This window comes from Oryctolagus cuniculus, chromosome 3, assembly GCF_051225735.1.
Source record: "Oryctolagus cuniculus isolate XC-2025 breed Fujian yellow rabbit chromosome 3, ASM5122573v1, whole genome shotgun sequence".
NCBI classification, from domain to species: Eukaryota; Metazoa; Chordata; class Mammalia; order Lagomorpha; family Leporidae; genus Oryctolagus; species Oryctolagus cuniculus.
The window spans coordinates 2,348,590-2,376,184 of record NC_142869.1 but is presented as its reverse complement, the minus strand read 5'-3'; the positions used below and the strand labels follow the sequence as shown (position 1 = coordinate 2,376,184).

Sequence of the window (27,595 nt, the reverse complement as noted above, 5' to 3'; positions counted from 1 at the left end):
GCAGCTCCTAACTGTAATCTCCAGGAGCCCCCAGCCTCTTGTGGCTGCTGGAAGAGGCTGTGCGGGCCCTGGCTTCCCCAGCAAAGCCCCTTGGCCCGCCCAGACCCTTGAAGAGAACAATCTGGAATCAGGGCTCACTGGGCCTTTGGTTGCAGCCACAGAGACTCGGCCGCTGGGGGCGGAGGCTGGGATGAAGCCAAGCCGTGGGACTCCCATTCCCCACAGAGGCCTTCCTGTCCAGCCCCTGCCTGTCCCCTCACAGGCCCCACAGGGGCTCCTGCGTCCCGGGAGGGTCTTGGGAGCCCGCAGGGATGAGGGCTGATGACCAGGGTCCCAGCGTAGATTCAGGGGCCCTCGGTTCTCTCGGTGATGATGTCACCAAGCAGGGGCGCTGTGGGTGAGTCTGCCTCCCTTGAGACCTGGAGGGAGCCTGTGAGAGCTGCCAGGGGGGCGGGCGCTCGGGGGGTTGTGCTTTCTGGAAGGAAGGGGACTGTGGACGCCTTTACGTCGCCCTGCTGGAAGCCCCTCCCAGGCTGAGACACCTGATGGCGCCCCCTCCACTCCCACTCTGCAGTGGGAGTGAGAGGCAGGTCCCAGCCACTGCACATCTGGGCCACGGGCGCGCCTCCTTCTTCTGGCCAGCCTGGTGCAGACCCTTCCCCTCCGATGCCTCCCACCCCCCAGCTCTGGGCACCTGGCCCGTGGGCGCCAGCAGTAGCTTGGGCAAGGCTGCAAGGGCCGGTCCCCAGGGCCTGGCCCCTCCTGCTGCCGCCTCCCATCTGCCTGTGCCTGCTTATCGGGTAACCAGAGCCGGCAGCTGCGTCCACGCCTGAAACAGGAAGCCTGCCGGGCCTGGGCACGAGCTGCCGCCGAGAGCCCGGCCGGAGGATGGAGGAGCAGCGGGCGCTGGAGGCTGCCCAGGATGGGGACGTGGCCACCCTGGAACTGCTGCTGGAGGCTGGTGCCCTGGGCCCGGGCATCACGGACGCCCTGGGGGCCGGCCTGGTGCACCACGCCGCTCGGACTGGCCACCTAGACTGCGTCAAGTTCCTGGTGCAGCGGGCCAAGCTGCCTGGCGACCAGCGGGCCCACAACGGGGCCACACCCGTGCACGACGCCGCTGCCACAGGCAGCCTGGCCGAGCTGTGCTGGCTCGTCCGCGACGGGGGCTGCGGCCTGCAGGTGAGTGGAGGGGACAGCCTGGCGGCTGCTCTCTAACCCACGCGGGTGGAGTGAGAAAAGGGTGGGCCAGGAGGCCGGATGCCCACCACCCTGGGTCCTGTTTCTCAGGGACTTGGTGGGCGGTGTCTACCCCCGCCCCTCCCCATCCTCCCAAACATTGCAAAACCCTTGGGAGGGAAGACACCCCCCAGGCACTTCCTCCCCACCCCTCCCCACAACTGAGAGTGCTTGGTGAGGTCGGGCTGGGGAGACCTGCCTCCCAAAGGGTCGGCAGAGGGCCTGGCCAGGCTGTGGGGGCAGTGAGGAGGGCTCAGGGCTCAGGGACTGTCCTGTCCAGGGCGTTTGCACCAGGGCTCCCCCCTCCTCCTGCCCAGTCCCCCTCAAGCAGGAGAAGGACCGCGGCACTGTGGGTCGGCCCTGGCTGCCATCCCGGGAGGATGCTGAGCCGTCTCAGGCAGGCCTAGGGCACCCACGCCGAGGGCAGACCCCCGGTTCCTGCCATGACCCCAAAGGCAGTGGCGGGACCTGCGCCTGTTTCTGGATTGATTTGGGATCATGGGGCCTTTGGGGGACAGAGGGACAGGGGTCCAGAGGCAGGAGTGCAGGGACCGTGTGGGCAAGGGGGGCTTTCTGATGGACCACGAGCAGAGTGGACGGGGCCATGGGGGCAGGGATGGGGCAGGATCCGGGGTGGGGACTCCCAAGACTGGACTGAGTGGGCGGGGCCGTGGGGTGGGAGGGGGGATGGGGCGGGATTCGGGGTGTGGGACTCCCAAGACGACTGGAGTCAGCTCTGCCTCACCTTGAGCAGGCTGCCCTGCAGGTCCAGCAGCAGGACCTGCGCCCAGCCTAGCCCCAGGCCCCCAGCAAAGGCGGGCTGGGGTCCGCCCCCAGCTCATGCTCTGCCTGTGCCTCGGTAGGACCAGGATGCCTCGGGCGTCTCCCCACTGCACCTGGCCGCCCGCTTCGCACACCCCACGCTGGTGGAGTGGCTGCTGCACGAGGGCCACTCGGCCACCCTGGAGACACGAGAGGGGGCCTTGCCTCTGCACCACGCTGCTGTCAGCGGGAACCTGACCTGCCTGAAGCTCCTGACGGCCGCCCACGGCAGGTGAGAGCCCAGAGACCCTCCTCGGCGGGGGTGGTGCTGGCCCCTGAGCGCCTACACCAAGGAGGACGCGGGGGCGAGCATGCGGAGACCACGAAGCGAGCCTGAAGCCCCAGGCTGGGCAGGAGCAGAGCCGGGGACCGGCCGGGCCAGCAGGACACGTGGCACGGCAGTTAGCCACGAGCAAGGGGCCTCGGTGGGCAGTGGGAATGGCTGGGCACTGGTGCTGAGGGCAGCTCCCAGCCCCTAGGGCATCTCGGGGCTGCACACTGCGGGGCCTGCGGGCCTGCTGGTGGCGCTGTGGGCACCTGCTCTCAGCTGAGGGGAGCAGAGGTGGCTCAGTGGGCTTGAGGGCACAAAGGCCACCCTGGCCAGCCCCGATCCCCTCCTGTCTCGTCACCTGAACTGGGAACCCCTGGGGCTGGGAACTGGCCTTGTCACCTAGGAGTTGGTGGTGCCAGGAAGGGAGCCGGGGACAGGACAGGCTGGCCGAGCCAAGGGCAGTAGGACCCCTCGCCTGTCCTGGTCCTTGGTCCTTGTCCGGCACGAAGGCCCTGCCCACTGCAGTGAGGGCCACTTCCATACTGCAGTGCACTGTGGGTGCCCAGGCTGCGTCCCAACTCAGAGAGGAGCCTCCACACCCCCCAGGAGCCCCCTGCCTCTGGCCATGCCACCTCTCTCTCTCTCTCTCTCTCTCTTTTTTTTTTTTTTTTGGACAGGCAGAGTTATACAGTGAGAGAGAGACAGAGAGAAAGGTCTTCCTTCCGTTGGTTCACCCCCTAAATGGCCACCACGGCCTGCGCACTGCACCTATCTGAAGCCAGGAGCCAGGTGCTTCCTCCTAGTCTCCCATGGGGTGCAGGGTCCAAGCACTTGGGCCATCCTCCACTGCCTTCCTGGACCACAGCAGAGAGCTGGCCTGGAAGAGGGGCAACCGGGACAGAATCCGGCGCCCCGACCGGGACTAGAACCTGGGAGGATTAGCCTAGTGAGCCGCGGTGCCAGCCCGTGCCACCTCTCTTTGAGGGAGCATCCTATTTGGAAGTCTGGTCACCTGACGTCCCCACTTTTGTGTGGGACAGGGTTCCTGTGCCCAGTCCCCCCATTCTGGACCCAAAAGGCCTTTGGGACTCACTTCTGCAGCTCTTCCCCAGAGTGTCCACCTCGCCCCCTGTGGGGAGCAATCCGGACTAGACTGAGTTACTGGAATTAAGACTTATTCTATGCATCTGCTCTCCCACTGTGGGGAGCAAACCGGACTAGACTGAGTTACTGGAATTAAGACTTATTCTATGCATCTGCTCTCCCACAATATGGCGCTGGGAGAGAAGTAAACAGCTTCCGCACAGCTGCCTCCAGTTCAACCAATAAACTGTAGGACTTGCTACTGATTGGAGGAGAGCAGCGTACTCGGCGTGTGGGCAGCCGAGTTGGGATTGGCGGAGGAGGACTATAAAGGAGGAGAGAGACGGCATTCACCGGGAACATCTATGGGGAACATCTGAGGGAACACCTGTGCAGCCCCCGAAGAGAGCCGGCCGGCGGTGTGCCGCTCCCCTGTGGAAGTGGGGAATGCGGCCAGGGGGAACTGCCCTTCCACGGAGGTGGAAGGGATAGTAGCCAACCCGGGAAGAACCAGCAGCAAACCCGGGGAGGGCCGAGCAGACGAAAGAACAGCGCAGGGTCCTGTGTCGTTCCTCCACGAAGAGGGGGAGCGACATAATGGTGCCGTGACTCGGATAGGAAACCTAGCTCGGATAGGAAACCTAGGACGGATAGGAAACTTAGGAAGGAAGAAACGGGAAGAAGCAGGAAAATACCGGAGAGAGAGACTAGCAAAGAGCCTAGGGGAAAGCCGGATGAGAAAAGTGCCGGAAGAAGCTATTGAAAGCCTAGGCATAGACTTGGATACGGACTGTGGGAAAGAAGTTAGGATTGAAAGCGAAAGTGAAAGCTTTCATAGACTCGGATGCGGACTATGGCGGGGAAGCTAGGAGATTGAAAGCGAAAGTGAAACCTGGAGGAGGCTTGGACTCAGATGCGGACTGTGGGGAGTAGCCAGGAGAAATGAGAGGAATATTGTTGGAAGAAAACTTAAGGAAACATACCGGGTAGAGAAAAATGTTAGGGAGGATGAAGCCGCGAGTGCAGGCCGAGGCGGAGACATAAGCCACCTTGGAATTCTTCAAGTCACCCCGGGGAGCAAGAGGCGAAGATCTGGAACCAGAGGCAGAGACGTGGGCCGCCAGGTTGGAATTCGCCAGGTTAGTCCGGGGAACTTGGACTGAATGCCGGTGGTGGCGGAAACATTCGCGGAAGCCGCCGCGTGCAGAGAGAGCACGGGGTGTGAATAGATGGGGAACGCCGGGGCTGGCGCGAGGCCGTGGTGCGGGCGCGAAGTGCGTGGAGACCGCGGAGCGTGCGCGCAGAGCCGTGAAGCTGCCGCGGGGCGAGGCGCCGGGAAGCCGCGCAAAGCCGGGAAGCCGCGCAGATCGGAGAAGCGCGGGCTGAAGCGGCTCAGAGCCGGGAAGCCGCCGAGAAGCAGTCTCGGGGCGGGCGCTGGAAAGCCGCAGGGATAAGAGAAACAGAAGTTTTAGAAGTAAAGTGAGAGAAATAGGAATGCTGGAAGATAGAAGTAAAATGGGAGAAATAGGAATGCCCGGAGATAGAGAAATAGAGAAATAAAAAGGCCTCCCTACAACACTGCAATGTGAGAGCTTGGATTCGGTCTGCCTAATCAAGTGAGGCGATGAGCACCTGCGGGCAGCTAGCAGCTTATGCGCCGCAGGTCACCGAAGACAGGCACGAATTAACATCAGTAAGGCTTCCCCACAATACAATACAATTAGGAGGCTTGGATTCGGTCTGCCTGATTAGGGCGGTAAGCACCGACAGGCAGCTCGACCAGAGTATGAGCTGCAGGTCACCGAAGATAGGCACGAACCAACACTAATAAGTCTCCCCCACAATACGGCAATGAGAAGGCTTGGATTCGGTTTGCCTGATTGTTAGGTTTTGTAAGCTCCTGCAGGCAGAGCAGAGCATGCGCTGCAGGGCACCAAATACAGGCACGCATCAGCGCCTAAAAACCTCCTCACAACATGGCGAAGAGAGGACCCGGATTCGGTTTGCCTGATTGATAGGACTTGTAAGAGCCTGTGGCAACTCTAGCAAGTAGAGCAGAGTGTGTGCCGCGGGACACCGAAGACAGGCGCGTATCAACGCCAAAAAATAAAAAGAAAGGGGGATCTGTGGGGAGCAATCCGGACTAGACTGAGTTACTGGAATTAAGACTTATTCTATGCATCTGCTCTCCCACAATATGGCGCTGGGAGAGAAGTAAACAGCTTCCGCACAGCTGCCTCCAGTTCAACCAATAAACTGTAGGACTTGCTACTGATTGGAGGAGAGCAGCGTACTCGGCGTGTGGGCAGCCGAGTTGGGATTGGCGGAGGAGGACTATAAAGGAGGAGAGAGACGGCATTCACCGGGAACATCTATGGGGAACATCTGAGGGAACACCTGTGCAGCCCCCGAAGAGAGCCGGCCGGCGGTGTGCCGCTCCCCTGTGGAAGTGGGGAATGCGGCCAGGGGGAACTGCCCTTCCACGGAGGTGGAAGGGATAGTAGCCAACCCGGGAAGAACCAGCAGCAAACCCGGGGAGGGCCGAGCAGCAGAAGAAAGAACAGCGCAGGGTCCTGTGTCGTTCCTCCACGAAGAGGGGGAGCGACAGCCCCCCAGCCTAGCCAGTCACGGAGCAGCTCACACACACACCCCGAGGGGAGACCCTGGCCCTGGCCCTGGCCCACCGGGCCCTGACCGCGGCAGCTGGGACAGTGCATGTGCTCCAGGGACCCCGGCCTGCTGGCCGCTGCAGTGGCTCGGCCACGGCTGCCCGGCAGGGTCAGGCGGAAGCTGCACCCTCCCTTCGTGAAAGGCACTGATGTGCATGTGCTGCCCCTCAGGGTGCGTTCCAGGAGTGGACACCCACAGCCCGACAGGCCAGGTGCTGACCGTCGGCTCCCTTGTGCCCTCGCTGGGAGCCGAGGAGAGCAGGCAGAGGTCCTGGAGGAACCACGGCGGGGCTGCTGGGAGCGGGGAGAGTCCTGCAGCTCTCTGCCTCGGGTTCCCCTCTGCGGGCTGAGGCCGAGTGGCCCACGTGCTCTGCTGGGCGGGGGGCAGCTCCAGGTCACTAGGACTCACGTGACAGGAGTGGCGAGTGAGCTCTGGGGGCTCAGGAGAGGTGTCCAGATCAAGGGCCCCCCGGGAACAGGGGCTGGGACGGGGTGAGGCTGGGTGTGCAGCGCTCGGCGGCCCTGCGGCTCCTGCCCTCTGTGTGGCACTGTGACCCCAGCCTGGCCCAGCACAGCTGCTCTCCTGTGGTGGGGACACCCCAGCCCCGGAACGCTCACTGAGAGCTGGTGTCAGTTCTGTGCCTCTGGGGACGGCTGAGAAGTCGGCACCAGCCTGAAACCGTGACCCTCTTGGCGGATGTTAGTAACCCAGACCCAGGAAAGGAAGAAGAGACAGGCGTGCGGGACCACGTGAGGACCCAGCTCAGGGAGGGGACCCGAAGGCCCGGGCAGCAGCTGAAGGAACGTGGGAGATCCAGTCCATAGGAGACAGGAGCCAGGGTCAGCCTTGGGCAAGGGACCAGTAACTGGCCACTGGGGACCAAGGACACACCTGGGGCTGACAGCCGCAGGGGGGCCGAGCTGTGCTCCTGCCTGCTCTCCACGCCCTGGGGCTGGGGGGTGCCTGCAGGCCCCACTGTGCTCACCAGCCCTGCGGAGCGCCCCCTGCCGATGAGGGCCAGCTTGATGGGGGATGGGCACAGCTGGAGTCCAGCAGCCAGGACACCCCCAACCCTGGTTGCTGGTGCCCTTGGGCGGTGCACAGCATGTGCACCTCTGCTGGCTATGGAGGAGGGAGGCGGGGCACTAATCAATGGGCCAGGTGGCCAGGCCACCCCAGCCCCCTCCATCAGGACCCTGGCTGAGCAGCCTCCCGGCCACCAGCCCCTGGCCAGTCACCCCGCGCCCTGCCTCCCCTGCAGCGGTGTGAACCGGCGCACACGCACTGGTGCCTCCCCACTCTACCTGGCCTGCCAGGAGGGCCACCTGCACCTGGCCCAGTTCCTGGTGAAGGACTGCGGCGCCGACGTGCACCTGCGAGCCCTCGACGGCATGAGCGCCCTGCACGCCGCGGCCGCCCGCGGCCACTACTCGCTCGTCGTCTGGCTGGTAAGGGGGCGCCGGGGTCGGGGAGGGCGATGCCGGGAAGTCGGCCCTGCAGCAAGCAGAGCCTGGGTGAACTTGGGGCACACAGGGCATCTGATGTGCCAGGCCAGGCCCCTGGCACGGACACCCGCTCTGTGCCTCCAGCCTCCGCTCCAACTCGAGAACCTGCAGGGCTGGGGGCCGTGCCAGCCCCCTCTCTGAGCTGTCTTAGGTCCCCCTGCCCCCGGGCAGTCTCCTGGGCTCTCCCAGGGTCACTGCTGTCACCTGTGCCCACACAGGCAGTGCCTGGCCCGTGCCACTTGGTCACATGTTCAGAGCCCTGGACCAGTCCCCACCCTGAGACCCCAGGGCACAAGAAAATGGCTGGGGTGGGGGGCTCCTACCTCCACCACAGGGAAGCAGCCCGGTGTGCGGGGTTTAGGGAGCTCCAGGGGCCCCTCACAGAGACCCGAGGAGACAGGAGCAGGGAGGGCCGCTCGGACGAGGGCAGGGCAAGTGGGCCCAGAGCAAGCTTCCAGAAGGAAGCGCAGCTCACGCGAAGGCAGAAGAGTCTGGCCGGGGCCTGGGGGTGGAGGAGGCAGGGAGGACAGGCTCCTCTCCTGAGGGTGCCTTCCACGGAAGCTGCTGTGGAGGGCTGAGTCACCCTGTCATTCCAGAGGGGCTCCATTTCCACTGAGACCCCCACGGCACATGGGGCTCCTCTCCTGAGTCCCCTCCTCCCGTGGAGCCGGCTCTTCCTCAGCTCACTGCTGCCTCAGGGCCTTTGCATGTCCGCACCCTGTGGCTGGCACCAGCTCCCAGGCGTCCTCCACAAAGCCAGCGCCTGACTCTGCCAGGGCACTGTCTCTGTCCACCCTGCAGTGTGGTCCCAGGAGCTCTGTGAGGACAGGGGCCTTGTCCATCTGCTGCACTCCCAGTGCCGGGCCCACAGTCGGGCTCAGGAGGTGCTCACTGGATGGGTGAACCAACGCAGGCAGAGCGAGGCCTGCCCCGGCCCCAGGATGCTGTCCGGCGGGGCTGCCGGCCGCCCTGGCACTCACCTGTGCGGGCCCTGCCCCCACTCAGTCCTCCAGTGCCTCGTTCCCGTGCTGCCATTGCTGGCCACGTGGACAGACTCGAGCCGCAGGCTGTGCAGGGGACACAGCAGCAGCCCCGAGGGTCGAGGTGCTGGCAGGGAGCAGGGGCCTCCACCGAGGCTTGAGTGACCTGTCCTGGGGAGAGGGGTTGGGGCCAGAAAAGGCCAGGGCCGCCTGGGGAGGACCTCACGCCCAGGCCGCTATCCTGGCCCTCGCAAGCACGTTAGTGTAGGGGTCAGTCATTAATGCGCGCGACACTCCCACCATGCCCACGGCCTGCCCCGTGTGAGGAGATGCCACGGCCACACACCCGTCCACTCCTCCGTCAGGGAGGCAGGATCGATCCGGCAGCGCCGCGTCTCCCTGGCAGAGCTGGGCCAATGGCTGTCGCCGCACGTGAGCCAGAGAGTTGGCCTGAAGGCCCGGTGTGGGTGTTGGTTCCGACACCCCGAGAAGCTGGGTGCCACGGGGCAGGACCTGGGGGCTACGGGAGTTGGGGGCTTGCCTGGCACTCGTTGGGGTCCCCAGCTCCCGGCCCGCAGCCCTTCTCCCACAAAACGCCCTCACTGGAGCCCAGTTCAGGGCTGAGGTGCTGCCCTGAGCCTATTGGGGTCCCCCCAGCTGCCCTACTGTCCTCAGGAGCCATGGGCGGCGTTTGTCTGTGGGACATGACCCTTGGTTTGAGACCGGGGACCATGGGGTCTCCAAATCATTGCTGCTCGTGTCACCCGTGCTGGCTGTAGGTGACACGCTGCCCTGGGGCTACAGGGCCGTGCCCAGGGCACATGTGAGCCAGCCCTGCCCTGCCCGAAGGCCACACTCACCTCCGCACTGGGCTCCCCTCCCTCCGGCCCCTCCTCCCCAGAGCCGGCACCCAATGTCCAGCCTCTGGCACCTGCTTCCCCAGGTCACGTTCACCGACGTCGGGCTGACGGCGCGGGACAACGAGGGGGCCACGGCCCTGCACTTCGCGGCTCGTGGTGGCCACACGCCCATCCTGGACCGGCTCCTGCTGATGGGCGCCCCCATCCTGAGAGACTCCTGGGGCGGGACCCCCCTCCACGACGCCGCAGAGAACGGGCACACGGAGGTAGGGCAGGCACTTGTCAACGCGCCCAGCAGTCGCCACTCCCCTTTGACACATGGTATGCCGGGGCTGGGATCCTAGCCCGCAGCAGCGCCAGGGTGGGGGTGGTCTTTCCCTGACTGCCCACCCTCAGGCTGAGCCGCCCTCACCCCTCAGCCCTGCACAGCTCACAGCCCCAGCTCGGCCCCTCCAGCTCTGTCCCCTGCCCCTGTCCTGCTAAGTGACAAAGGAAGAGTCCAGGAGTGGGTGCCCGGGGCGGGAAGAGCGGCTCCACGGGCAGCTGGCGGCAGGAAGGGCTCTGAGCCCAGTGCTCTGCAGCTCCAGGCAGCCTTCCGGGGGACCCAGCTGGGCCTCCTGAGTGGGGGCAGGGGCAGGGTTCTCACACGTGTTCACTGAAGCAGCAAAATCTGTTTTCAAGTGACATACTCTGTAGGAGCCGAGAGTTTCACTGGCTTGCCCCTCCCTCAGTGGGGAGAGAAACCCACGGCGCCTCCGAGCCCAGGGCTTCGTCCTCTTAAATGGTCCACGGAACGCGGAAGCTGCCCCAGGAGGGAAGCAGGGAGCCACGTTCTCGTGCCCCGAGCGTGAGGGACTTGGGGAGGTGATGGGATGCGGGTTCGGAAGGTGAGTTCATTTGGGTGCAGAAAACTGTGGGACCCACGCCGAGCTGTCCCAGGAGCACGTGGAGGACGGCTTGTCCTTGTCCTCAGCAGAGATGTCCAAGGTGGGAACTGCTCCGAGATCACGGCCTCAAAGCGTGACCGCGCCCAGAATAATGCACAGGAACTCCCCGCGGTCAGCCGCGACCGCCGCCTGTCTGCTGCGCAGCCCCCGGCCGTGTGCTGCCCACAGTCCCTGAACAGTCCCAGGGGTGGGCTTTGCCGGGAAATGCCAGATGCTGCCCCCACCCCCGCACCCCAACACACATTTTAGAGTAAATTCTTACTTGAGAACGGTTTATGGGAGGTGTTGTGGTGCCGTGTGTTAAGCCACAGCTTGGGACGCCGCGTCCCTACCAGAGCGCCCGTTCCAGTGCTGGCCCTGTGCTGCCTATCCAGCTTCCTGCTGCTGCACCTGGGAGGTAGAGATGGCGGCTCCGTGCCTGGCCTCTGCCGACCGCCCGGACGGAGCTCCCGACTCCTGGCTTTGGCTCCGCCCAGCACTGGTTTTTGCAGGCGTTTGGGGAATGAACCAGCAGATGGAAAATCCACCCCTCCTCTCTCTGTCACTATGCCTTTCAAAAAGATGAGATAAAATGCATTTTTATTTAAAGAAAAAAAAAAGGAACCTTTTCAGTGGTTTTAGGCTTGTAGAAAAGTTGAGAAGTTCCCAGTGCCCCACACCCTTCCCTCCTCTCATAAATGACTCAGGAATTCTGCCTGGTAATGATCCACAGCTGACACAGTGTTACCAGCTGAGGCCCACTTGTTCAGAGGCTCTTAACCACCACCCCTTCTCTGTCCCAGAAGCCCACAAGGCATTCAGCTGCCACGCCTCCTTGGACTCCTCTTGGCTGGCACAGGTCCTCCCCCACTTTAGAAAACAAGGGGGAGCACTTGGCATCTCCCATGTCAGGGTGCGGGGTTCAGCCCCTGACTCCATCTCCCACGTCAGGGTGCGGGGTTCAGCCCCTGACTCCATCTCCCACGTCAGGGTGCGGGGTTCAGCCCCTGACTCCATCTCCCATGTCAGGGTGCCGGCTTCAGCCCCTGACTCCATCTCCCATGTCAGGGTGCCGGCTTCAGCCCCTGACTCCATCTCCCACGTCAGGGTGCGGGGTTCAGCCCCTGACTCCATCTCCCATGTCAGGGTGCGGGGTTCAGCCCCTGACTCCATCTCCGTTGCAGCTCCCTGCTAGCGTGCGCCCTGAGAGGCAGCAGGGGTGGCTCCAGTGTCTGGGGCCCTGCCACCCACATGGGAGAAGCAGGTTGAGTCCACAGCTCCTGGCCTCAGCCTCACCCACCCCTGGCCAGTGCAGGCAGCTGGGGATTGAGCCAGCAGACAGGAGACCTCTGTATGTCTCTGCCTCTCAGATAAACGTTTAAAACAAGCAATGGCTCGGTGCCTAGCAGCCCCCAGAGGGGCTCAGTGCGTGTTGTATTTTGCTGCATCAGTCTTTGTCTTAGAGTGGTATGAATTACATTGATTTTGGCTTTTAAAATTGTTGGTTATACTAAAAGGTCCCCTGCGTTTGCTGCCGTCACTGTTCTCTGCGTGCAGTTTTGGGGGTGCCGGGTGCGTTCATGCCGCAGCTGATCCCCAGAGCCTGCCCTGCTCACAGAGCTGGAGTTCTGTCCCCCCCCACACACACACCCGACCCTCCCAGCCGTGCTACTTCCCGTCTGGATCTGCCGCCTCGTGCGTCCTCGTGGGGGTGGGATCCTGCAGTCCCCGACCTCGTGACGCTTCTGTCACTCAGGCTGGCGCTCCACCGTGTGGGAGACCAGCATCCCTTCTGCACCCACTGAGCATTCGTGGGTGTTCAGGTGCTCCCCCCCAAGCAGCAGGTGGCAGCTTGACCCCTACGGCTCATGCTGGCCCCGCTGAACCCAGTAGAATTGCTGCACTCACCCCATTACTTCTTACCGGTTAAGCCGCCTGGCATTCCTGGGGTAAATCCCACTTGGTCACGGCATAGTTAGCGCTCCTTCTGTGTAGCTCAACTTAACTTGCTAATGTTTTGTTGGGGATTTTGGTCTATTTATTCTTTTTTTTTTAAAAAAATATTTATTTATTTATTTGAAAGGCAGAGTTACAGAGAATCAGAGGCAGAGAGAGAGAGAGAGAGAGAGAGAGGTAGAGACAGAGAGACAGAGAGACAGAGAGAGAGGTCTTCCATCTGCTGGTTCACGCCCCAGGTGGCCGCAATAGCCGGAGCTGTGCCGATCCAAAGCCAGGAGCCAGGAGCTTCTTCTGGGTCTCCCACGTGGGTGCAGGGGCCCAAGCACTTGGGCATCTTCCACTGCTTTCCCAGGCCACAGCAGAGAGCTGGATGGAAGAGGAACAGCTGGGACAAGAGCCGGCGCCTATATGGGATGCCGGCACTGCAGGTGGCGGCTTTACCCGCTACGCCACAGCACTGGTCCTGGCCTATTTTTCTTGAGTAAACTTGGCCTATAATATCCCTTTTTTATTTCATCCTGGTTGGATTTTGGTTTTTAGGTTATGCCATGAATTAGGACCAAAATTTGGGAAATTTTGGTCACACAGAGTTGCTTGTTTTTTAAAGGTTTTTTTTTTTTAATTCATTTGAAAGGCAGAGCAAAAGGGAGTGAGGGAGTGATGGAGGGAGGGAGAGAGAACTGAGGAAGCCTCAGGGAGCTGCCTGGGCCTGGGGCAGTGAGGACCCCACAGCCCATGCCTCCTCGCCTCCAGGCCAGGGTCTGGGTAGGGGGAGGAGGGCCTGGAGTCCTGGGTGTGGTCAGGGGCGGGGCTCGCCAGCCCAGGGCTGCACTGAGGGACACACAGCTCTGAGAGTGGCTGTGAGAACGAACGGCAGCCGCTCGCACTGGAAGCCTGGGTGGTGAGGGTGGGCGGGCGCTGCCCTCCCGGGAGAGCCAGCCCCTGGGCGGGAGCCGGTGGGGCAGCAGGCCCCTGTGCTGCGTGGCTGTGGGTGAGGCTGTGCAGCCCTGAGCCTCCGCCTGTCTCCCACCGTGTCTCCTCCCGCAGTGCTGCCAGACCCTGGTCTCCCACCGCGTGGACCCCTCCCTGCAGGACGAGGACGGCTACACCGCGGCGGACCTGGCCGAGTACCACGGACACCGCGAGTGTGCCCAGTTCCTGCGGGAGATGGCCCGACCGGTAAGGGTCCCATCTGTCCCGGAGGGTGGAAGGAAGGCCTGGGCCCACACCAAGCCCCACGTGACGCCACGAACAGGGCCCGGGGCAGGATAGAGGGAGCCAGCGCCACCGGCTGCCGGCAGGTGCTGAGGCCAGGCTGTGGTGGGGTCTATGGCAGGGGGTGTGGGGGCTGTGACACTCATGATGGGGCTGTGACAGGGTCATGATGGGGCTGTGACAGAGGCTGTGGCCAGGCTATGCCAGGATCTGGCTATGGCTGGAACTTGACCAAGTCACGCCCATCACCTGGGCCCCAGAAACCACAGCTCCAGGGCCAGGCCCCAGCCGAGGTGGCCTCAGCAGCGGGCAGCCTGGTGCAGCAGGGGTGAGGCGGGGGGACAGCGCATCACGTGACTCCTGGCCTCGTGCTTCCTCGCGCCCACCCACCACCCCCATCCGTAAGGACGCCATCTCTCCTGCCCGTGCCAGCCCCAGCACACGACCGGGCTCCTCGCGTGCTTGGTGAAGGGACGGCAGAGCAGAGCAAGGGAGGAGGGCTGGGCGCCTGGCGGTGGGCAGAGCAGGCAATGGCCAGGACCGGGTGGCTGGTGGTGTGGTGGAGGCTGTGCCCTCGCTGTCCGAGCCCTGGGGCACCACTGGGATGGTCGGAGGCCGTGCCCCCGCTGTCCGAGCCCTGGGGCACCACTGGGATGGTCGGAGGCCGTGCCCCCGCTGTCCGAGCCCTGGGGCACCACTGGGATGGTCGGAGGCTGTGCCCCCGCTGTCCGAGCCCTGGGCCACCACTGGGATGGTCCGTCCCCACTCGCCACAGCGCGGGCCACACTCCTTTCAAGAAGCCCTGGGGTCGCTGCCTGCCCCACTGCTGGGCCCTGGCCTCAGCCCTGGCTGCCCCTAGGGGCTGCTGCACCCCCTCTTCCCTTGAGGGCCACCAGCCGAAACCCACACCAGGCCTGCTGCAGTTTGGGGCGGCACAGGGGCCCCTGGGGAGGCGTCGGTGCCCTGGGCCGTGCTGGCACAGGAGCCCAGAAGCGAGCCTCTCACCGGAGCAGGAACTCGGGCCCCACCGGCCACTGCGCAGGGGAAGGCCGCCCTGCCGTGGGCTCGAGAAGTTGGTGGCACTCGGCCGGCTTTCGGTGCAGACCACAGGCTCACAGCCACGAGCTTGTGACGGGCCCGGCACCCTGCCCTCACGCTGGCCTCCTGGGTCTGCTGTGGGGCCTTTTCTGGGTGCCTGTCTGTCCCCCTGCCCGGGATGGCAGCTCGGACTAGGAGGTGGGCAGCCAGCCAGTCTGCCAGCGGCCTCACCCCCACCAGCACCGGCTAGCAGGCGCCTGGCCCTGTCCCGCCTGTGGCCGAGGCTTTGTGTCCAGGTGGGGTCACAGTCACCCACTCAGACCTCGGCGCGACGGCAGCCGACAGCCGGGACCCCGGGCACCTGGGGTCTCTCCGTCCTGGCTTTCACGGCGTCAGGGCCGCCTCCCCCGAGGTGGGGACAAGTCACATCGGGCGTGCCCTCCTCTCCCACTGTAGCCCCTTCCTGCCCGCATCGGGGTGCCCCTTCAGCTCCTGCCACCGGACCCTCGGCCTTGGGGCTCACTGGAGCCTCTAGGCACGCAGGTCAACGCCTGCAGCCACGTCTGCCTCTCCCTCAGCAAGTGCGAGTGACGGCAGGGGTGCCAGCCTCCCCTACTGCCCGGGCTGTCCCCACAGGCCACCTGCCTCGGGTTCGGCCGCCTCTGCTCAGCGAGAGGGCAGGCCGGCAGCTGCGGGCCGGGCAGGTAGGTGAGCCGCCTGATGCAGTATTGATGGAAACGTGATACGCAGAGGTCGCCGGCGCTGGCCTCTACTCACGTCGGCCTTGGAATCCGTCCTTGTCCGCTGACACCCAGCCTGGGTCTGTGCCCCCTCCTCAAGGACGCGCGGGTGTCGAGAGAGGCGGCTTGGGGACTGAGGCTGGACCATTGGCGGCTTGGGGACTGAGGCTGGACCATTGGCGGCTTGGGGACTGAGGCTGGACCGTTGGCGCCTCCGGGGTTGCCCTCCACGTATCTGTCTCGTGGCCCAGCTGGGAGCAGCTCTCGGGGCTCAGCAAAGCCAGGCCTCGCTCTGCACAGCCTCACTGACCTGGGCTGGCCGGGCAGCCACGCACCAGGCACCGGGCTGCGGCGGTGACACAGTGTAGCCCCCACACGCGGACGTCGAGTCCCCAGCGCCTCCCAGGCACCGGGGCCGACCTGCTCATCCCCACCCTCACCTCTGAGCCCGTGCCCAGCTGGTTCAGAGCTGGCTGACTGCTTCTGAGTGCCTCTCAGCCTCAGTCTTCTTGTCTGTAGAGTGGGACCACAGAGCTTTTGCTTTGAGAGTGAGTGAGGTGCCTGCCCTGGCTGGGCCCTCGGACCCCCTCATTTTACAGATGGGGAAACGGAGGCCCGAGAGAGCCAAGGACTCCCTGGGCAGTGTGGAGCCCGGGCTGCCACCAGTAACGGAATCTCAGCCGCGCACTGGGTGTCCGGCTCTCGTCTCTGGGTCATGATTTTCTGGCCGGGTGCATTACAGTCCTGTAGCCCGACTGCCCACGGCCGCCCTCCATGTATAATGCATGGGGCCGGCAGCGCTGCTCAGATCTCCCCAGGAGCACAGCGGGCAGCGGCCGCCCTCAGGGCCCTGTCCATGCCGGGCTTGGGGCAGCGCGTGGCCAGCTGCAGGACGCCAGGGACGAGACCCTGACACCTGCCACTCCCGACCGCGTGGACTCGCCTCGTGCGGGGGTTGGGAAACAGCGCAGCCGACTCCGCTCCCTGTCATTCAGAGGCCCTCACAAAGCCAGCGATGACGACAGGGGCGAGGGTGTCCCCCCTCGGCCAGGCCCGGTGCGCATGCGGTCCCTCGTTTTCCCGGCCACTCGCTGGCGAGGCCCCAGGGACTCAGCAGGGCAGCCTGCAGGTGCTCCTGGGAGCCCCCCAACCTCCTGCCTCTCCCCGGGGCCACAGGAGCGAGGCGGCCCCACATCTCACTTGGGGAGGGTGGAGGGTGGAGGGCCCACCAGGCCCCCAGCTGTGTCCTGCGGGTGAGGGGCCGCCCCGGGGCCTCGTGTCCAGCTTCTCCGGCTGTGCCCATCTGTTCTGGGGTTCAGCTCCATCCCGCTCCTCGGCCAGCCTGCCCTCTGCTGGCCTGCGGAGCAGGGGCGTTCTCGCGGCATGGCAGTGAGCATGCGTCCTGTGCCCATCGTGGGCTCCGTCCTGCCGGGCAGCTCCCTGCACACAGCCCTGAAAATGGCCGTGAAGGCCGCCAGGGCTTGTTGTCCTGGGACGGAGGGGAGAGAGTGGCGGGTACATCCACGCACGGAGCCCACGGAGCCCTGGGCTGCGGCCTCTCCTCAGTGTCTGACTCCAGCCCTGTGGCAGCCCAGCTGGGGGCCTCGGGGGCCCTCGCCCTCGCTGGGCCTCGGTCTGCCCAGCTGTGCCCAGGGAGCGGTGGTGGGGTGGGTGGGGCGGGGGTTCCTACAGGCGTTCTTTGTTCCCATGAGGCCCAGGGATCTCGGCCCCTCCCCACCCAGGGCCCACTCCCCTGGCCCTAGCCCTACCCCATGGAGGCTTAAGGCAGGTGGTAAGGGAATCCCACACCTGCCCAGCCCGCCTGGCCACTTGACACTGGGGCCTTTAAATATTCATATGACACCTCCTGCTGGGGGCGGCCCCCTCAGCAGCCCCCGCCCGCCCTCCCAGCTCCCGAGCTCTGAGCCCTGCACCGGCTCCCAACCTGCGCGTGCCAGGGCTGCTGGGCTGTCGGCGCAGAGTCCAGGAGTGAGGTGTGTGGGGCGGCAGGCGGTTTCAGGCTGTGCTCCCCAACCTGTACCCCGGTGGGCAGAGGATCCCGGCCAGCATCCGGCGGAGGGGCCGTGCGCGCTCGTGCTGGGAGGTGGGAGAGGGAGGCTGGGGAGGCCCAGGGCTCGCCCCGGCGGGAGACTGGTCCGGGCTCCGGCTCAGCGAGGGTTCAGCAGCAGAGTGCTAAGCTGAGCCACAGCGTGGGCCCTGGCCACACACGCAGAGTCCAGCTGGGTCCTCTGCAGCCCTCGGGGAGCCCATGAGCACCTGTGGGAGATGTCGGCCACCTCCGGCTCTGCCCTGGTGGGCAGGGTGGGTGTGCCCAGAGGGGACATGGCAGCCTGTGGCTGTGCTGCCTGGAGACACGGGTGTTGGGGGCATGGCCAGGAGCCCAAGCGTGCACCCAAGACAGGGCCAAGCCAGACTCCGAGTCTCGGGCCAGAACCAGCTCAGAACCAGGTGGAGGCGGGCAGGTGCCTGCTCACCTCAGCTGGCTCCACGGCCTGGCCCAGACAAGAGCTGTAGCCCCCTTGGGTCAGACTCCAGTGTGCGGCCGAGCAGGGCTCAGATGAAGGGCTCTCTGTGGCTGTCCAGCGCTCAGGGTCTGAGGACAGGGCAGGTGGCCCCGGCCAGGCGTGGAGGGCAGGGGCAGGGCGTGGTGCCTCTTGTCCCTATTGCCAGGTGTCCTCATAGGGCCACAGAGAGGAGCACAAGCCAGACCCGGCCGTGGGAGGGGTCTCCTGCTGGAGGTGGTGGGTCTGCCCTCAAACAGGTGCTCCGGACGTGCGGGGAGCCGAGGGGACCACGGGGCTGGGCTGCCCTCGCCAGTCCCCCAGCCCTGCCTGAGCCACACAGCTCCCCGGCTCGCCCACCTGCCTCACCCCTGCCTGGCAGAGCTGGATGGAGCCCTCCTGCTGACCAGGCCGCCCACCCCCAGCAGGTGCCCCTGCTCATGGCGCCCCCGCCCCCGCCGTTCCCGCCACCTCCGCTGTCTGCTGCCAGGCACTCCCTGGAGGAGGAAGGAGGGGGCTCAGGTGTCAGGAGCCCCAGCCGTGAGTCGTGGGGTCCTTGTGGGAGTGTCCGTGTGGGGCGCACATGTGTGGCCATGTGATATTGTGTGCATGTGTGTGTGTCTGTGTTTTTCTGGCTCGGGGTTGGGGCACAGGTGTGTGTGTGTGTGTATGTGTGTGTGTGTCCGTGTGTTTCTGGCTCGGGGTTGGGGCACGGGTGTGTGTGTCTTGTGTGCAGGGGCACGGGAGGCAGCGAGGAGGTGACTGTGTGGGGTTGCCTGGGCTGCACTACATCTGAACCTCCAGGCCCCCTGCCCTCCCCAGCTCCTTCCAGCCTGCAGGGGGCCAGGGAGGGCCTCTGGGACGGACGAGGGGGCCTGGCGTGGACTCATGATGTCCCCCAGGAAGGAGGCCCAGGATGACGGGCTGGGCAGGGCCGGGGGCCTCCTGGGCAGGGCTGGTTGGGTCTTGGGCTGCAAGCCCCGCACACCGGCAGGAGGGCTGCTCCCATGTCGGGGGCCTCCAGCCCTGTCACCTCAGCCTCGTTGGAAGCCCCACAACTCCATCCCCCTTCCTCTCTGCAGCCGCGTCTCTCAGCCCAACCTGGCCGGCCCAGCCCCCACCGAGGGAGCAGACAACCTGCGTAGCCCCGCCGAGGGTCACCACCAGTGCCCTGGCCGCCTCCACGGTGCGTCCCCGCCTCCACCACGTCCAGCCAGCCCGTCCTGTGTCCTTGGACGTGGCCCCAGGCCTGCAGCCTGGGTGGCGCCTGCTGGTGCCCCGAATTCTGAGGGGCAGGAAAGTGGGGTGGCCACAGCTGTCGCCCATCACAGGAAACTCAGGTCCTTGTCCATCGTCCCGGAGTCTGGCTGCCCAGCCCCCACGACCTTGAACTCAGAGACGGCTGTGCCCCCTGGAAGCCACTGTGACAGCAGAGACGCAGCCCCTGCAGGAGGGGCCACTGCCCCTGCTCCCCAACTCCCTGTTTGGGTGCCCTGCACGAGGCCACGCCCCCAACCCCACCCGGTGGGCCTGCCCTCCCCTGGGGGCGCCTATGACCAGACCCCTTTCTGCACAGGGGCCAGAGATGGCAGCGAGGGACGTCCCCGAAGGCCTGGCCGGGCTGCAGCTAGACGAACTGCCCTCTGGCGACCTCGACGGGTTGGTGCCCACGCAGGACGAGCACGGCCAGCCCATCCCCGAGTGGAAGCGGCAGGTGATGGTGCGGAAGCTACAGGCACGCCTGGGCGCCGACCCGGAGCCCCAGGCCCAGGTGGGGCCTGCAGAGGGGCAGCATGAGGCGGGGGCAGGGCAGGCGGCAGAGACTGTGTCCCAGCAGGTGGAAGTGGGGGGGTCCCCAGCCCAGACCTGTGCCCCACGCGCTCACTCCCTGCCCCTCCAAGGCTCAGCTCTGTCTTGTGCCACACAAGGAGGCTAAACGCGGTCCGGGGTCCTGAGCTTCAGGGGCCAGGATCCCAGTCCCACCGTCCTCCCACCTACGGAGTTCACACAGCTGCCCACCAGGACCAGGCGCTGTTCTCGCCTGGCACTCTGCAGCAGGAAGACAGGTGGCAGGTGCACCCGGTGTGTGCGGGAGGGCTGGTGCCCGCTGTGCCCGTGACCCTGAGCTGGAGGCAGAAGAAATGAAGGAGGGGCTCAGGCCAGCAGGTGTCCCGAGGCAGGGGTGAGCTGGTGTCTTGAGGTGGGGCTGAGCAGGTGTCCCGAGGCAGGGGTGAGCAGGTGTCCCGAGGCGGGCTGAGCTGGTGTCCCAGGTGGGGGGAGGTGGCAGTGGAAGCTGGCAGTGGCGAGCACCTGAGCAGAGCAGGGCTGTGTCGGCTTGGATCCCGGCAGCCCCCTCTGGCTGCGGAGGGCGGTGGCTCCTGCCTGTGACCCTGGAGCCCCAGCCGCGTGTCCCACGGCCCTCTCTGGAGCTGTCCTGCCAGCGCCATGGCTCCAGCCACAAGCAGTCACAGTGAACACAGAGTTCACTCAGAGGCACAGGCCTGCTCCTCACCTGCTCACAGGGGCTAACGCCTCCAGCCTGGCCCGGCCAGCGGGGCTGAGAGCCCCGGGGGTTGAGGGCTGGGCAAGGCGAGGGTGGGCAGGGCCCCAGGGACCTGCGGAGATGCCCGGCACCTCGGGAAGGAAACAGAGGCAGGCGGGCTGAAGGGATTGGGGGTTCTGGCTGCGTCACAGCCCAGCTGGTGCTGCTGGGGGGCAGGGGCAGGGGCAGGGGGCAGGGCACACCGAGTGTCTGGGGCTGCCCAGCCTGCAGGGAGTGGGCGGGAAGGGGCTGGGAGGGCGCTGAGGATGGAGCCTGAGCTGATGTGGGGAGGGGGGCAGAGCAGAGCCCCCCTCCCCGCCCCGCTTCCAAGAGGGCAAAGCGGGCCAGCTGGTGTCCGGCAGGAGCTCGCCCTGTCCTGTGTGTGACCCCGCCCCTCCCGCGCCCAGGACAGCGGCGGGGGCCCGGGCCCCGCGCAGCAGGCGGCGTGGCGGTACTCGCAGACGCACCAGGCCATCCTGGGCCCCTTCGGGGAGCTGCTGACCGAGGACGACCTGCTGCACCTGGAGAAGCAGATCGCGGACCTGCAGCTGCGGCGCCGCTGCCAGGAGTATGAGAGCCAGCTGGGCCGGCTGGCGGCCGAGCTGCAGGCCCTGCTGCCCGAGCCCCTGGTCAGCATCACCGTCAACAGCCACTTCCTGCCCCGGGCGCCCGGCGCCGAGGGCGAGCAGGCCCCGGCCCTGGCCGGCGTGCTCCAGGGCCCCGCGGAGGCCGCGCCCGGCGGGCAGCCCCTGCCCTTCTGGTGCAACCACGCCGGCCGCCTGGTGCGCAGCCTGTCCCTGCTGCTGAAGGGCGTGAACGGGCTGGTGCAGGCCGAGGAGACGCCGGGCCCCCAGCCCCCGCAGCTCCCGCAGCCCCCGCCTAGGGAGGCCCCGGCCGGCGCCCCTCGAAGCGAGGCCCAGCGCGAGATCCAGGAGTGGGGCGTCTCCGTGCACACGCTGCGTGGCAACTTTGAGTCAGCGCCCGGCCCGCCCTGCGCCTCAGCCCCAGGCCCCTGTGAGCCGGGAGCCGTGCCTGGGCAGTGCCCCCGAGGCTGCTGGGCGGCCCCGCCCCCGCCCCAGCCCCAGGGTGGACCGGCTGACGCAGAGGAGGCCAGCGATTCGGGCATCAGCTGCGAGGAGGCGGCGTCGGAGGTGGGCGCGGCTCCCAGCCCGGACCTGGCCAGCCTGCGCAAGGAGCGCATCATCACGCTCTTCCTGAGCCACTGGAAGAGGTCGGCCAACACGCCGGCCCTCAAGGCCGCGGCCTGCAGGACCCTGGAGGCCCGCCGCGCGGCCGGGGGCCCCCGCGAGCCCCGGCTCAGCCACCTGTGGCAGCAGCGGGGCATCATAACCCACCTGCTGGGCACCTGGAAGGCCATCATGGCGCACGTGCCGGCGCGGCAGCTGCGGCGGCTGAGCCGGCAGCCCCGCGGGCCCCTGTCCCCCGAGCAGTTCCTGCCCCACGTGGACGGGGCACCCGTGCCCTACAGCAGCCTCTCGCTGGACCTCTTCATGCTGGGCTACTTCCAGCTCCTGGAGTGCGACCTGCCGGCCGACGAGCGCAAGACGCGCCACCTGCTCTGCTTCGAGGTCTTCGAGCACCTGGGCGCCCACGGCTGGGAGGCGGTGCGAGCCTTCCACAAGGCCGTGATCGACGAGGTGGCCGCTGGCCGCCGCGCCTGGACCGACGGCTTCGAGGACATCAAAGCCCGCTTCTTCGGCTCCGGCCGGGGCCCCGCCTGGGACTCGGAGCCGGGCCGCAAGTCCGGCCTGACTCCGCTGGGGCCCCGCCCGCCGGCGCCCGGCCCCGAGCCGGCAGCTCAGTGGCTGGGCTCCGGCTCGCGATGGGGCAGCTTCAGCAGCGAGGACATCTGCGGCTACATCGACCGGAGCTTCGCCTTCTGGAAGGAGAAGGAGGCTGAGATGTTCAGCTTCGGGGACTGACTGGGGCTCTCCTCCTTTCTCTTGCCTGGCGGCCAGGGCAAGGCTGGCCGGGGCCCGCTCACAAGGTCCTCTGGGCGGGGGCTCAGCCACCCACCCGGCTCACACTGCCTCGCTCCCCGTGTCCACACTGCGGCCAGGGGCTGCCATCCCGGCCTGGCCCTCTGGGGCCGTCCCCTGGGCAGCTGGGACGCCAGCCTCCTCCGGCTCCCCTCCCTCCCCTGCCCTGCACTGCCCGGCGCCCTGTCCGTCGGTTCCCTGCTGCTGGCCCTAAGGCTCAGTCTGCCTTCCACTGTCCAGCGGAGCCTGGGCCGGCCGCCCCGGGCCCTCCTGCCACCGCCTGTCTTGGTGACTTGGGCCACAGCCTGGCCCCTCCCACACTTCTCTTTCCCGTCCGGGGACAGTGGAGGGGACAGGATTCAATGGGCCTCTGGTCAGACCAGACAGGGCCGGGCTGCCTGGTTCTCCAGGCCAGGAGAGGGCCGCTGGGAGGGGACCCTGCTCTGGGGCACTCCAGAGATGTGGCTGCCCGGCCCGCAGCTGCCCAGCCCCTCCCAGGGCCACAGGAAAGACGGGCTGCGTGCGGTCCTCAGACAGTGCCCCCTCTCAGAGGCCAGCCGCCAGCCCGCAGGGACAGCCCACAGCAGGGCGGGACACACGGGCTGCACCTTGATGAGCACTTGGCCGTCCCTGGGGCAGCCCTCGCCCACGTGGGCAGGGGGTGCCGTGGGGTTATGTGCAGCGTCACATGAGCTGGACACTCGCTGGGCAGTGTGGCTTGTCCCTGGCTCCCGGTGGCCGTCAGGAGGGTGGGCCACCACCCAGGCTGCGGGGTCCAGGAGGGCTGGGCCGAGGGAACACTGGGGAGGGGCTGCGAGTGTGAGCCGGCCTTGATGGGCAATGAGGGGGTGGGGCAGAGGCAGTTGGGGCAGGGACAGGCCCCCTCTGGAGCAGGTTCCTGGGTGCTGTCAGAGCGAGGAGGAGGGGCTCCCAGGAAGATATGAAGTCGGGAGAGGCACTGGGCGGTCAGGGCTGGCAGGCCTGCGGGACAGTGGGGTCAGCCAGTGCCTGGTGGCTGTCCTCCAAGGGCCCGCCTGCAGTGGGCTGGCCAGGGGCGGGGCTCCCCTGGATTCCTCCTGCTGGAATCCTCACGGAGCTGCGAATGAGCCTGCACCTGCTAAAGACCCCCTGCCTGGCTGACCCTCACCCTGCCAGAGCGCCAGGCGGCAGCCCAGGCCCACCGAGCCCGTACGGGGCACCGGGGAGTCAGTGGTCTGCCTGCCCTGGGAGGGCGTGGACAGGTCCCCCGTGTCCACTGGGGGTCGTGGGCATCTCAGCCAGCCAGAGGGTAGGTTCTGCCACGCAGGGTGCCCACGAGAGCGTCCCGGATGGCGTCTCTTTGTCATCGGGGTCCTGGCTCTTGGCTGTAACCTGCAACCAACAGAGGAAGATGAAGGGGTCCACTGGGCACAGCCACTGCCCGGGCTGGCAGGGCACTGGGGAGCCCTGAGGTGGGAGTGTCAGAGTGGACACCCCGGTGTCTCCTGGAGCCCCCTTGCAGGACAGTGGGTTCCAAGGCCCTGCAAGGGAGGCGGCCGGATGTTGGCAGCGAGCACAGAGCCTGACCTCCCGTCGCTCCCGGGGTTGGAGGGGGCTCCTCTCGCCAGCTCAGGGCGCCCCCCAGGCTCGGGCAGCCCCTCCACAGCCCCCACGCCTCATGTTCCCAGTCCGGGGGCAGCCCACAGCTCCTGAGCCCCAGGGGGACTTGGGGATGGGGGCTGCTGGGCAGGGGTAAGGTGGAGGCCCTGGGGATTCTGGGAAAATGGCTCGCTCAGCAGCCTGAGAGCCCGAGCAGGCTGGGGCCAGCGTGGCCACACTCGGGCTGCAGGGCCTGCGTGCTGCCTGTCCGTCAGTGGTCCCATCGGCCCCGAGGCCACGGAGCCCCTTTCTGTGCCCCCGGAGGCCTTGGACCTCAGCGAGGGGCCGGGAACACCCGGGAGCAAGGAGGCCCTGGCCCCGCCCACGGGCGTGCACACCCGGCACCCTGAGGCCACCCAGCGGGCTTGGTGAGGGTCACGCAAAGAAAGTGAGCGAGCGCAGCAGGGCCGCCAGCTCCTCCAGGCCGCCCCGCCCACCCGCGATGCGCCTAGAATAAGGTGCAGGGCCGTGCCAGCACTCCCGACGGGCGACACGGGTGACGTGACTGGGTGACAGGGGTGATGTGACTGGGTGACACAGGTGATGTGACTGGGTGACGGGGGTGACGTGACTGGGCGACAGAGGTGATGTGACTGGGCGACGGGTGACGTGACTGGGTGACGGGGGTGACGTGACTGGGCGACAGAGGTGACGTGACTGGGTGACGGGGGTGATGTGACTGGGTGATGGGGGTGACATGACTGGGTGACAGGGGTGAGGTGACTGGGTGACGGGGGTGATGTGACTGGGCGACAGGGGTGACGTGACTGGGTGACGGGGGTGACATGACTGGGTGACGGGTGACGTGACTGGGTGATGTGACTGGGTAACACGGGTGATGTGACTGGGTGACGGGGGTGACGTGACTGACATGGGTGAGGTGACTGGGTGACGGGGTGATGTGACTGACAGGGGTGACATGACTGGGTGACACAGGTGACATGACTGGGTGACGGGGGTGACGTGACTGGGTGACACGGGTGATGTGACTGGGTGACAGGGGTGACGTGACTGGGTGACACAGGTGACGTGACTGGGTGACACGGGTGACGTGACTGGGTGACATGACTGGGTGACGGGGTGACGTGACTGGGTGACACGGGTGACGTGACTGGCAGTGGAGGTTGCAGCTCCAGCTCCTGCTCTGCCTGCGTGTCGGGGGTGCCCTGGAGCGTGTGGGGGGGCCGTGGGCCCTGCCCAGCCCAGCCAAAAGTGACTGCGCTTGGGACAAAGGTTTGGTGCAACCTGACCGGACACCCTCCAGCGGGGCCACCCTGGAGTGTGCACCAGGGCAGGAAGCCGGCGCAGCTCGGGGTGAGCGTGGCTCCAGGAGACCGAGGCGGAGGCCGCCGGTCACGCAGCCGCCGACACCTGCTCCGGCCCGGGGGGCCGAGCCAGGCTGGTCGTTCAGGGAGGTCGCGGCGGAGCAGGCGCCCACCGGGCAAGCTGCACCCGACCCCGAGTGCGCCCGGCAGGTCCACCGCCCAGGCTACAGACGCGACTCCTCACAGCCCAGACAGGTGCGGCCGGGCTCGGCGGGGGCTGGTGGAGGCCCAGAGGGTCGGGACACGCGAGGGGCTCCGAGAGTCCTGGAAAATGTGCACGGATCTCACAGCTGTCGGCACCAACATAAACTTACTCCTTAATTCAATTTCTCCACAAACACTTTGAAATCCCCCTCATTTGAGGGGGGAGACCTCGAGCAGGCACCCCGAGCCCCAACAATTCTCAGAAGAGGAGGAGGTGCTGTGGCTGGGCCAGGCTGGCCAGCCCAGCAGAGCACGTGGCCGTCCGACGGTGCGGGCCGGGCCGGCAGCCTGGGCCAGCGAGGCGACGGCTGCCCCCGCGCCGAGTGTCCCTCTGCGCGTGGCTGGGTTGTTCTTAAATGACTGCACATTTTAACGTGAGGGTTTTGCTCGGGCTGATCTGGGACAGAGACTGCAGAGGTGACGCCGTCGTCATTGTCATCGTCCCTTCCGGCTCCGGCAAGTGAGCTGTGTCCCCACTGAGGTGAAAAGCAAAAGTGAGTTTCACATGCTGACCAGAGCAGGAGTGCCCAGGACAGAGCAGCACGTGATGAGGGGACACACACACACACAGGCACACATGTGCACGTATGCACACACATGCACGCATGTGAGCACACGCATGCACATTCACTCTGTACACGTATGCACACACGCATGCACGCAGGCACACGCACGCACACGCAAGCACGCATGGTGACATCGTCCTCTGTTGACGGCTGTTGCCTTTCTCTGGGGGAGGTTTGTGCTTCACGTCTTCCGTGTTTTCCAAAATGAACGTGCATTATTTTTATCGTCTTGAACAGAAACTGACGGCTTATTTTTAAAAACTGCACCCCCGGGAGCCTGTGTCACTGAGGATCCCAGCTGAGCCCCTGGTGTCGGGTTTCGCCCGAGGCGCTGGGTCCCCGCTCCCCTGCAGGCTTGGCACAGCGCTGCGCCTGCCCAGAGCCAGCTCCCGGCGACAGCAGCCCGCCGGCAGCCCCTGTCCTCGCTTCCCCCAGACCAGTGCATGAACCCTGCGTGTGCTGCCAGCAGCGGGGACGGTGGACAACCCGGCCCCTCCGTTCCCGGCTCCAGCTCCCATCCCACGGCGGTGCTGGACACGTGACACTTGAGGACATCCCTAGGCAGCCCCAGAGTTGGGAGGAAGTCCTGGGGCTGAGCGAGCAGGGGCAGGGCTGACCATGGCAGGGCTGGCCACGGCAGGGCTGGCCACGGCTGCGCTGGCCACGGCTGCGCTGGGTTTGGGGGAGCAAGTGGAAGGGAGGCTGGAAGCGCTTTGCACCCTTGCAGTAGGCTCACGGTCACTGTGGCACGTGCACGAGGACGGCGCCTGCAGGAGCGGGCACCGTGGTCCCAGCTCCCGGCTGGTGCGCCAGCGGCTGGTGGGGCAGGAGCGTGTGAGCCGGCGCCTGGCTGTCCAGACACCCAACACCCTCGAAGCAGGCCCCTGGGGTCCGGACGCACAGCCAATGCCCAAGGGGCACAGGGAGGCCGGGCTGCACCTGGAAGTGGCCTCCCTGACGAGGCCTGTGTGGGTGAGGGAAGAGGGGCAGAGAGGTGAGGCCCCCAGGCCACTGTGTCTGACCCTTGGCCCGAGGCATGCCGGGAGGCGCCCCTCAGCCGTGCTCATGGCTGGTGGTGACCCCCCTGTGGCTGCTGGGCCCAGTGCCGAGCCACAGACCCCGAGCCACGGCGGCCGTATTTTTAGATGACCCGTTTCTTCGCCGTCTTTGGCACTCACGTCGAGTGTGGCCTCCAGGGCAGCGCTGGGCCACGCCGTGGTCGTGATACCCCGGCAGGCGGCCTGGGATCTCCCATCCCTGCACCAGCTTGGCGGGGGGGCTCGGGCACCCCTCTTGCCCCAGGGCGGCCCCCACCGCCCCGCCCCCGGCTTGGAAAGACTTCGTGATCAGCCTGCCACTACCCATGATGCTGCCTTTCCCACTGGCCCAAGAACCAGAGGCCACCTCCGCCCCCCAGGCCAGCACCTGTCGGGTGTCCGGGGTCCAACAGGGGCTGGGGTCCCCGCCTGCCCCAGGTCCCCACACAGGTT

The 27,595-nt window shown here is 66.3% G+C and overlaps 1 protein-coding gene across 1 annotated transcript; it reads left to right on the top strand.

The window, feature by feature from the left end:
- Positions 1-822: 822 nt before the first annotated feature.
- ESPNL (espin like) lies at positions 823-27,594 on the top strand. The gene is made up of 9 exons (XM_089328822.1): positions 823-1,182; positions 2,103-2,293; positions 7,347-7,533; positions 9,514-9,696; positions 13,363-13,494; positions 18,256-18,370; positions 18,913-19,016; positions 19,407-19,601; positions 20,780-27,594. Exons 1-9 carry the CDS (start codon positions 889-891, stop codon positions 22,313-22,315), a joined length of 2,937 nt encoding a protein of 978 aa, XP_089184948.1. The 5' UTR covers positions 823-888; the 3' UTR covers positions 22,316-27,594.
- Position 27,595: the final 1 nt, after the last annotated feature.